We start from the raw sequence: 12,111 nt of genomic DNA, 5'->3' as shown, positions 1-12,111 counted from the left end.
CAGCAGCAGGGAGAGAGGCTTTACAGACACTCACACTCTCTGCATGGGTGAAGAGAGCTGATGGGTTAGAGGACTAGAGGATATAAGCTCTACCTCTATCCCCATTCCACTTTCATTTAATTGTGGTGATTTGGCCTTAAAAGAAAGTCACCTGGCGAGGCGGGGGCTTCTTTCCTTGGATGACCTGCGTCTTGAGACAAGCATTCGGGGTGGACTTCTGAAAGTGATTTTTAAAGCTAGTTTTCTTCGTGGGGGATCGGCGAGAGGGCAACCATGGCTCACGCCGCCGCTCACATTAAGAAGGCCAGGTCCGAGATGGATCAACCTCCGGACCTGAAGGCTCTGGAGAAAGCCAAAGAGAGGAGAAGGCGTTCCCGGGAACGGGCCGAACGCAAGCGCAAGGTACCAGGCAGACTCACTGGAATCACCCATCTATTCATCCACTTCACGCTTTATGTGACCGATCCGTGTTCTACTGGTTGCTTCATCCCACTTCCAGTCATCCCTCCACCTCATCATCGTCAAAAGTGTCACAAATGAAGAAGTCTTTGTCCGAGTTCAGGATCAAGGACTGGAGGAGTTAGGAATCACATTCTAACCTTTACTATTTCTACCTCCACTTTCATTATCATCCTGTGGTATTCAGTAGCATCATTGAGGGAAAAAGGTTGTAAAAAAAAGACCAATTTATGGAAGCAGACTGAAGATCTGAAGCATTGAACTGTTTTGTGTGATCAGTGCTGTCGGTCCATTTGTCCCTTATGAAACCACAAGAAGCCCAAAATCACAGTAAGCTGTGAATCCAGCAGAACACGGCCATAATGATTGCTCTCTGCTTGATCCCTGCTGCTTGCTCTCATCTCACGTTGTACATCGCCGAGGGATCCTCAATCCATCCTTCATTCCACTCTGTCATTACACGCCTGCCACAATATCATAAACGACCCCTGTAACAGTCATCAGTCACTTCATTTGTCCCTGGCTGCAGCCTTTCCCAGGGTGGGCACCATCATAACACACACTCCCACAGTCAGATTTCTACAAATACCTCCGCTCGTCTCCCCGTAGACGCACCTACGCAGAACAGATCAGTCTCTGGCGCACTGCTCGCCTGCGCAGTGTTTGTTCGTTCTATTTGCTTGTGGAAAGACACATCCACTCATGCAAACACAAAATCCTCCTGCTATGTTTTTATGGTAATGATTTGATAGGGAAGGCTTTACTCTACCAAGCCATATTAGGGCACATACATGATTCTGTGCAGGATCAATGTCCGTTTTATTTAGGCATTAGAGCACAGAGAACACAGGCAGTCGATATTTCTAATTGTACTGTTAGGAAAGTACTTAATTTTGATTCCATTAAAATGAGTATGGAGGGAACTGAAGGGTTAGGGTTCAAGGGTTAAGGTCCAAGTATTAGCTTGGATGGGTTGTATGAAATGGAGATGTTGGATAGCAAAAGGAACTCTGATAGGGACAGTAGAATGAGCTTGGAGAGAAGTGGCAACCTTGTTGAAGTCCAACTTGATACCTGCCAAGTTGAACGCTCCATGGTTGTAATCGATGATGCCGTGATGTTAACAACCACCTGGCGCAAAGAGGAGTGTGGTTGGCCCTAAATAGCTATGCCTTGCTTTTGCTGTCATGAGTAAAGTCAGCGGGATTTGCAGGAAGTTGGAGAATCAGATGTTGACAAACTGCACAATGTGCAGTTTCTGAAGCCTTGGGTTTAGGATCTTGGTCATCGGCATCTTGTTTTCTGGCCGTTGCCATATTGGTTTTTAGCCCATTTTGTCTCTTTCTGCAACCAAAAAACACAAAAGGGGGCGTTAAATACAAATGAATGCTTAATAACATATTTCTAATCAACAAATGTTACAATTACATTTCATAAAACAAACAAACAACAAGAAAGGGTTAAAGTTCTAAGACAAAAACACAAAGTGGGGGTCATTCCAAACAATGCAAGTTTAAGGCACTTTTTCCTCCCAGTGATGGGTAGTGATTCTGATCCGAACCATCAGTTGGCATCAAAATAACAATAATAACTGAAGCCCAGTTGTGAGGATGAAGAGATGCTGTGTTTTCTCGGTCTCTTCCCCCTTCACTGCACAGGAGATTATCACATGGGATTATTGGTGTGCCCCCCCCCCCCCCCCCCCCCCCTCTCTCTGCTTGTCTCACACACACACACACACACACACACACACACACACACACACACACACACACACACACACACACACACACACACACACACCTAAAAGTGATTAATAGATTCAATTTGCTGGATTGTCCACCAGTTGCCAGAGGGCAGACATTTCCATCACAGCGGCACGCACCCGGCTATCAAATCGGCAGTTTTATCGCCGGTGCCCAAGTCCTGCTGGAGTCGATTAACCTCATGTAAATGGTACTTAGCGGGCATCAGAGGGCTCGGCGTGGTCAACGCATGGCTAAAGCATGATGTTATGAAAGGCTGAAACACATCGCTGGCGGAATATTGGATTTCCTCTCTAATGCGTCACGATGGATGCAAAGTTGCGCTAGCTTCACCGATTATGTAACGCAGGGTAAATAAATTGTTAAAAGTTAGTTTGAATACAGCAAACATCCTGAGGGATCATCTGCTTTAACCGCTACATCTGCAACACAAGAGGAGATGTTTTTATTTCTGTTGTACTAGGATGTAGGTTATACGGTTTCTAGAAAATAAGCTGTTTACATCTGCAATAAGTCGCAAGTTCTGCAAGTACCTGCACAGAGAACTGAGCCTTCAAACAGGCAAATAATTAGAGACAGTTATCAATTCAACTTCAAAGTGTTCATGGCTTCATTCATTTCAGGTGTATTTATGTGGAGCGCACTTTAAAAAGCACTTTTAGAAAAACATTACATAAATATATGCATGCAGACCTCCTCACGCTCCTCCGCTCTGGAGAAGGACAAGCTAGCTAGCTAACTAGCCAGACAATCAGAGCTGCATCCACTAGCTTCCTGGTTAGCTGTGACATCACTTTCTGACTCCACTGACATGTGTTGTCACCATAGCAACTAACAACAATCGCCATTCTGTTTTGTTTGAGTCAAACTACCACTGAAAACATTGGACAGAACATAACAAGGACATTATTTACATGTTCTCTTGTAGTTCATTACCCAAATCAAATTAATATTCCTTATTGGCATTAATGGGAAAATATTGCCAAAGCTTCAAGTAATAATCAGCATTTATATTCCAATCCCTTTAACATTGTTGATTTAGCAGGTTGTGTGTATGAATCCATCTGTCTCTCAATTTAAATTCAAGCCCTGAGGGAGAGGGTTTATTTGGTACGCACCGCCAGCCTCGTGTTACAATACATCTTGATGAAGCTCTCATGTACTTTAATGGGCTGCGTTGGCAGGCAATGAGATGTAGCAGACATTGCGATGCTTCCATTAGTATCCAGGCACATTAAAGACTAATTCAGCGCTAAGCCAGAGGGTTCAGAAAAGTGTGGCTACGATTCTCTTCGAGGCTCGTTTCTCGCCTGGCCACACCCTCATTTGTGACGACACAGAAGGATAGTAGAGATAGAGAGTCAATGGTCTACATTTCATGTCCAGAAGCACATTTCTGAAATAAGGTCCCATGGTGGTCCACCAGAAGAGGGTTTAGCATCTCTAGTCTGGGGTCTGCGATTGATATGAGACAATATCCACATTCCAGACATTTCAATGAAAAACAATCGTAACTTTTCTTAATAATAACAATGGAAATGGACCACCTGTTGTTGGATGTCTGGATGCCAATAAAAGCTGGTGACAATAGAATAAAATGAAAATGGCTGGTCCGTCTTAAAGTTCAGCCCTTACTTAGTAAGCCTGGGCCTAAGTTGACAGTCTCAGCAAGTGACAGGAACGTCATCCTTCAACCTCATCGTATCTCTCTGTCCCTCGACCGCATGCTTGCTAACACAAACTACACACTTGTATAACACATATTAGTTTAAACAACATCAAAATACATAATTTAACTGATGTTTAGGCCCGACAGGGAGTCAGGCTTTAGTGGGCCCACACACAAGCGGAAACCCTGCTGCTGATTTCTTCAATTCAGTTAAAAAGTCGACCGTGCGTCCCAAAGTCTTGTTGTGAAGTAAAGCGTTTGTGATGTTTTTCCTCAAACTCACTACATGGTTTTGTTGCCTCAACCTAGCATCCGTTTTGTAGCGTAATGTCATCTGGGCTAACTAAAACTGTACAGGCTACTCTGTGTCTTTTATCATTGTAGTACTCACCGTGACTAATATTTTCCCTGTGATACTCGTAAATATGATAGTCATTTCTGTTTCTAGTAAAGCATGACTCCACATCGATTACGTAATGGATGTGGAAAAGAATTCGCCGAACAGCTTCTCGTCTCCATCTGTGCGCTTTGGCCGGGAGGGGCAGCTCATGCGACCACAGGGCGGCTCGACACAGCTGATCCTCCGTACTGCAGCAGACATCTCAGATGATTTGCATGCTGACATGTGTCGTCTGTCTCTCCTTTTATTATGATTCACCTCACACTAATGTGACGGATCTAAAGTGGGGGTCTTTGTGCATTTTAATTCAATCGTAACACGCCCGTTTATTCTGTGTCTCCCTGGCGGCTCCGTCTCCCGTTGCACTCGCTCAGGCACTGCAGTGCAATCCTGACGAGTTCATCTGCTCTGCAGGTATAATCCGGGCTGCAGGGAGGCAACCCTTCACCTTCACCCGTTTTGTTATGTCTCTCGATCCTGTTCTCCGTCACACTCCCTCCCGCAGTACGTCTTCCCCATCTCTCTCCGACGTCTACATCTGCAGTACAGCAGGATGCTGCTCACCTGTGAAATGCGCATTCACCTTTTGTCTATCCTGAAGTCGACCGAAGTAAATGCATCCCAGTGTCTCTGTCTCTTCCTCTCTGCTCATGTAAGGTCGGCAGACCTGAGCAGACAGCGCTCTGTCAGTTGCAGCGTCGACGGCTACAAACCTGTAAAACCGCAATGGCTCAGTTTTGTCTTCGGTAAATTCATTCTCATTTGAAAAAAAAGTACAGCTTTAATTGGTCTGACATTAGCTCAACATGAGCTAATGTTTGCAAACTGATGTCGCTACAGTCGTAACACTAACATTTCAATGGCTTATAGTAAAAGTCAAACAAGAAGTAAACACAGCTGTTAGTGCGTCGTAATGATGCTGTGCTTAAGGCGACTGACTCGGAAGAATGTTGGGGAATTTAGTGCGTCATCATCTTGTAAGTGCCACTTGTGGCCAAGTTGGTGACTGTCCCAATAATTCCACTTTAAATTTAATGCATGCAACGTGAGTTAGCATCCCCTGATGGTGTGAATTGTGTCAGCAGCTTTCAACACTGCCTGTAGAAGAAAACTGGTCACTAGATTGTGATTCTACATCACTATGAATGTATTGCTGATTCATAGAAATAGAATCTGAGTAGAACTTTAGAGTAGACATTGAACTTTTTCCACTGGTCATTTGACTTAGGAGCCTGAGGAAGCTGCCTGGCTAGTTAGCTAGTTAGCTTGTTAGCTTGGTATCCTGTCTTGTAGCGGGTCGTAAGGCGGAGGGACCGTTACACTGTTCACCAGTCTGCTGCTCGGCTCATTTTCCCCAACCAGTGTAGCGTTGAAGAATGACAGAATCAGAAAGCTAGCTAACTAGCCAGCTGTGTGCTAGGTAGCTGGATAGCTAATTCCGCTGCTATAATGTTTGTTTGTTACAGAAAGTTAGCCAAACAAAGATGTCACTCTTATGGAGATAAGAGTGTGTGGATGAAGCATATACACATTTTTACTCTGTCTCTGTTTGCTTCATAATGGAGGTTAGGTTGCATATAAGTATTTGCCTTAAACACTGGGGACAAGTCGGTATTGTCATTTTTATTTTCATAACCAAATTGTTTTTGTAACCTACCGTCAACCATTGCTTACTTTATATTGTAATTGTAATACAGACCCAATGAAGGGATATCAGGTTTATGATCGAAGTAGATCTAATACTGAATGTAATAACATTCAGGTGAGATTGATGAAATGTATTTTGTCCATGTGAAAGGCAACAACACGATTGCTCAACTGTCTTCAGTGCATAAATCTGCTGCGTACTTTGTGTTTGAAGAGAAAGAAATTCTGCATCAGTGTGACTGCAGAGACCTCTCGGAGGCAGTTGCCTTGACTACAGTGCCAGCTGTTCCACTGAAAACTTATCTTACAAACTTGTTTGGCTCTCACATTTCATACTTAATTACTCAACCGACTCGCCCAGAGGACTTGTTACGAGGCTCCTAATTGAAATGAATTGAACAATTACATAATTTTCCATCTTAATCTTCCCCTGCCCTGTTGTTCTGTTCTCCGGCTCTTTCTTTTTGTTTCTCTCAACTATAACAGGAGATTGATGGTGTAGTAGTAATCCATTCACCATTTTTACCATGGCTGTCTTTATTTCAGATTTAACCTTTTCAAAGTATTAGTTGTGAGGTTCTGAGTAAATGCACTTTATTAGCTCCCTGTGTTGTGTTATACTGTTTAATGCATATTAATACATAAGAGTGATTCTTAATGGATTTGACACATTTAGTTAGTTTATACTAAAAGCTGAAATAACCAGGACAGGGAAGGAAATGGATGAATAATCCTGTTGAAATGGCTGGTCCAGGTGCAGCATCATACTGTGTGACTCACCGCAACACCTGTGATCGTCCAAGTGGGTACTCTGTCTCTACACCTCTCGAGTGGTTTCCAGTATGTGGGCAGCAGAGGAACACGCATTAAACGCCGACTGATTCATGCAAAGATAATACTTTTTGTATTAACTGTAATTACTCACTTCCTAAAGTCTGGATGAAAATAATCTTCCAAACAGTGGAAGTCTTTTTTTTAAAGCACATATAAAACAATGTCCTGCTCCTTGTGATTGTAGTTGCAGCATCTTTAGAAAAATCCAGGGAAAACTTGCTGAAATGCTCCAGGCCTTTGACTCAATGCCGACATCTCCACTTTGGTCAGGGATTGAAGTAGGTCTTGTGTTGTGCTTACTGATGGCTGTTTGAAAAAAAAAAAGAATGGCAACATTTTTTGTGTGTAAACGCAGAAGTCTTGCATGTTTGGGCCGATGGTCCAAATGGATCTGGAGTTTTTGGTGCCTGTAAACGCACTTTTTTGAGACCAGGTCCCGGGGTGAAAAAGTCAAATGCTGCCCTTGCAAGTTCGTGTCTACAGCAAAAACACATACGATGATGTCATCGACCCACCCCCCGACACTCTAGCCGTCGTGTTGTTCTTGTTGTGTTCGGTTTCTTCTTCTACTGTCTGTTCGTATACAGCACGCAAGCTTTATGCGGATGCTCTGTCTCTTCTTCGCCGTTTTTTGGTGTATTTTTGTAGCAGAATCAGCGCCACATATAGGCCTGGAATATGTACTACATCGGGTTTACAATACATCAATTAGGATGCAAACATTTTTGACAGAACGCCAAGGAAAACCGGGGAAAAAGATTGTTTTGGTACGTGTGGATATGGCCTACGAATCAAATCAAACCATCAAAAATACTAGTCGGTTTGGTTAGACTCTGGTTTGATTTGAGTAAGATCCTCCGTATCTTGGAATCAGAATAATTTAATCTTCCATTATATAACTGAAAACTTGAGTTGCAGTCATATCATTGTTGTTGCTTTTACTTTTTATGCCGGTTTCAGGTCGAGTGTGGATGAACATTTGTGTTTTTTCGCATCACTCAAGCTAGACCTTTTGTACACACTCTGATGGGTCTCTCAGGTAAAGGTTTGCATGTAATGTAAAGTGCTTTGAGTGGTCGGAAGACCAGAAAGGAGCTACACAAATGCCAGCCGATTTACCGTTTATGTAAAACCGTTGGCAAAGAGTATGCTTTCTTTTTCCATCTGGGTTGATTTGGATGCGCCCGACCTCCAGAGCATTACATTATTTAGCTGTTCTGCTGGCAAAGCCACTCTCCTGTCTGTTTTTACATCTAATCTCAGGCCACATCTGGGGGGCTCAACGGATGCAATTCAGGGGGAAATGTTTGTGGCGGAGATGTTAATCACTCCATCCCTCTATGGATCATGTTCACAGTATGTAACAGTATTTCAATCACTCCACTACAGTAATCTTTTACTTTTATGTGATAGTGTGGGAACTGTTTAAGATCAGTTTGCTGCTGGAGAAAACAGAACAGGTGACATTTTGTTCTGGATTTAGATTTTTTTACTGGAATTCCAAACACATCACTGCTCTTATTCTGGATTATGAAATGTCCTCTTTGGCCGTTGTGGCGTCATGATGCCCCTCACCATAAAATCTTCATTAAGCCACCCCCACTGATGGAACATGGATTTTGAGCCTGCATCGCTGGTTGAATGCTGAACTGGGATTGGCAAAATCCTGGATTAAAGCATTCATAATCTGGTTGCTGTGGCACTATGGGACACTACAGCTCAGGAGAGATACCAACCCTATTGCCATGGCAACCGACGGAGGGAGAATCCAGTATAGAGAGTAACAACAGGGTCTACCTTGAACGTGCAGGGACACGCTGCTTAATAGTACTGTATTATGGCGGTGTGCTGCATCTTTCTACACTAAATTCAAAGCAGTCGTCACTTATATAGTATTTCAGTATCAATGGTTGTTGGACATCGACGAGATCTGAGGTTGAATATGCCAGTCTGTCAGACTGGTGGTTTCTCAATGTGAAATGGAAGCACATCAGACCAGCATCAGACACTCTCACCGCTGTGATGTCCAAAGTTGGGAATGCAGTACAGCAGATGATGGTGTGGCTTAGTTATGCAAGGGGAAAGATCACCCAAAAGGAGCTTAGCCTGAAAACTATCTGCCACAGCGTCTTTTTCACAGTAGTCAAGATTTAGCTTGAGGTCTTAGTGGGGGCTGCAGGGTGTAGTGGTTAGCACTGAGGAGCCCGGGTTGGGTTCTCTGGATACATGCAGGATAGGTTAATTGATGCCCGTAGGTGTGAATGTGTCAGCCCTGCGATAGACTGGTGATCTGTCGCACCCTCGAGATTGGGCATCGAACTGTCTCTGGCTATAGAACTGGTATGCAAATCACATTTTCTCAGCTACCTCAGGTGGGATATGGGTTAATCACAAGTAGCCACGTGCAACGCATTACACGCTGTCATTTGACCTACAGAGAGTCTCGCAGGAGTTCTGAAACTGTAAATGTGTCCTGTAAAGGCCACAGTGTGGACCCTGATGGCGGTAAAGCAGACTGTAGTATGACAGATTGGGTGAGGAAGTGGAAGTAGAGACAGCCGAGTGGTGGAGTGGGATGGGATTATTTGGATTCAGTGTGGAGACGGGAGAGCACGGCGTCTGATCTCCGGTCAGAGCGGGGTGTGACATTAGTGTTACTACCTGTGTCTTTTCTTCTTTTACATTCCCATCATTCCACTGTGGAGGTATTCTCTTTGGGTCTTCTCAGACTCGCTTCTCTCCTCATCTCACATTCAGCTCTGTGGGTGTTCACGCTGCTATTTTAGGCCGGTTCATCATCCCTCCACACTTTTCCCTCTGTGTGTGTTTTTGAGATGCGATGCTAAGGTCGCAAGGTTTGTTTAAAAAAAATAAATGAATAAATGCTGTAGTAACACCAGTTCAATTAACCAAAGCTCACTGAGATTGCACGCCATGGCTGCGTTCAAGTGCATGTGGGTTTTCTGATTACTCACTGTTTGTCCTTCAGGGTATCACAGTCTAGAAGCGATACACTTGAGTTATTGACAAAAAAAAGACAACTTAATCCTTTTGGATTCTGATATCCAGCTGTTTTATTTAGTGAACAATATTATTGTCACATCATGAGAGTGATTTGGTTTCCCTTTCATGTCAGCAGCTGGTTGTTCCTCAGCGGGGAGTCTCCACCACTCATTTTGGATTACACAGACTTTACAGAGGCTGCAGGACTACAACTGTTGCTTAATTCTACAACATCTTCATTATGCCATCCAGTACAGCCTTGTTGGTGTTTCTCTTCACTTGAGGGAATGAACACATTTGTTGGTTAGTATCAAAGTGGGGAAATGTTTTTTTTCTACTTGCTTGAGACTTGAGAATTAGCATGCACAATTTCCATACATAAATATAATAATAATAATATAATAGAAAAAGAAAACCCAAATGCACCCAAATGCAGAAAAGGAGACAGGCAGGTAAAATTAAACAATGAGTTTCATAACGAAATGCTGGTAGCAAAAAGCAAAAAATCAACAGAAAACAAAAACCAAGGGAGCTCCGACATTATTAAGTATAAAGAAAAAAACACAGAAAGGACAGAACTAAAAGAACAACGAGTAAGCAACAAGGAACAAACCAAGGCAGGAACATCACCATACTCAGAAGACCTGACACTGATACAGGAAACACAAACCATCTACACAAGAAACTCATGAGCCAAAAAGACATGAGGGCAGGCTGAAAACTCATCCGTAGAACAGTGCAAGCTGATGAGACTAATACAACAGGTGAAATACACAGAAAAAAGGAGGAAACCACGAAGAGACGGGAAAAGGTAAAGACAGGAAGTCAAACGAGAACTTCAAAATAAAACGGGAACCAAACAAAACCAATGATGTCAGAAAAGGACTGTAAAAACACAATTAATAACTGTCAATTTGACTTCACCCACGTCCATGATTGAAATCAGAGTTCTTATCAATACCAGGCCAATTATCAGATGTCATTATTATAGATACTGTTTCCAGATTGCATTCTAATGTCAACAAGCTTTTTGTCAGCTCTTTAGCCGATTCGAGGTGGGAAGCTCTCTTGTCAAAGTAACCTTTCAGTCGTATCTGTGGGAAAATAGAGACATCCAGCACGTCACTTTTCTGTTTCCAGCAGTCAGATATGTCGGTCTCAATAAGGTTTGACACAGAAGAATCCATTTTCTGCAGGTCTCATGGTGTGGCGTAGAACAATCCATGCATACATCTTTTCCAAATCTGTGTTTCCATAGCAACCTGGCCTCAAACTTCTATAATTCATGTATTCTTTTCTGTTTTTTATATCATTACTGTAGCCTTTTCCTCAGGGATAGACTCAGCTGAGTGTATTTATGCGTTTAATACTGACTAATACACTTACTGTATCTACATGTTACATATTAAATCCCAGATGAGTGTTTTCCTGGATAACTGACTGCGTTGGATAATTACAAGTCTGTTACAGGGGCAGCACTTCCTTTTTGTCCCCCAAAAACCTATTATCTCAATTGAATTATTTAGGCTACGACATATTAATGGAAGGCTACCAAAAAAATAAACCAATAAAAACATGGCAACATAAATGGCAACAAACACGTTTGAAATATCAACCTCACCACCTGAAAGAATGCTGGTGAAGTGGGACTGGGCGACATGTTGTCATAGCTTCTTGGTACATAACGGCTACCGTAGAGCACAATTCGTTTGAATGCACAATACATTAATACATTTCACCACTAGATGGGAGTAATTCCTACACACTCTCTCTTTAAGAGAGAAATCTAAAACGGGATGTGTAATACCACGCACACGCACACACACACACACACACACACACACACACACACACACACACACACACACACACACACACACACACACACACACACATACATCACATTTCCCCCCACAACGGGAGCACAAAGCAGTACAAGTGGCTTTGGCCAACGCCCCTCCTCCCTCGTGCAGCCAGTGAGCCATATGGTCGATCACAGATTAAGGGGGTTTGTTGTCTCCGCCCGCCCCGCCCAGTGGATTACCGACCCACGGAGGGGGCGCGGGGGTTTGGGATGGATGGGCCGAGGAGCGGAGGATTTCTGTGGGCAGTGTATTCCAAGTTGATGAGTTGAAGAAATGATATCGCCTGCTATCGCCTAGCCCCGTTTTGACCTTTGTCTCTTTACACCACACACACACACACACACACACACACACACACACACACACACACACACACACACACACACACACACCCATGTCTGCATTTGTTGGCTCCACTAATTGGATGTTTTGGCAGTTGATGGCTGTTTGTAGGAAATGGAAGGAGAC

At 43.3% G+C, this 12,111-nt stretch overlaps 1 protein-coding gene across 1 annotated transcript in view; it reads left to right on the top strand.

Annotated features, from left to right (window-relative positions):
- The first annotated feature begins 202 nt into the window (after positions 1-202).
- Positions 203-12,111, top strand: part of ank2b (ankyrin 2b, neuronal) — a 77,092-nt gene continuing 65,183 nt past the window's right edge. Inside the window, exon 1 of the mRNA XM_084002639.1 lies at positions 203-402. Coding sequence (XP_083858765.1) covers positions 274-402 — 129 coding nt within the window. The 5' untranslated portion in view covers positions 203-273. The remainder of the gene's footprint in view (positions 403-12,111) is intronic.

This window comes from Eutrigla gurnardus, assembly GCF_963514095.1.
Source record: "Eutrigla gurnardus genome assembly, chromosome: 23".
Taxonomy (NCBI): domain Eukaryota; kingdom Metazoa; phylum Chordata; class Actinopteri; order Perciformes; family Triglidae; genus Eutrigla; species Eutrigla gurnardus.
Note: the sequence above shows the minus strand (reverse complement) of the source record. Positions and strands in the feature narration are given on the sequence as shown.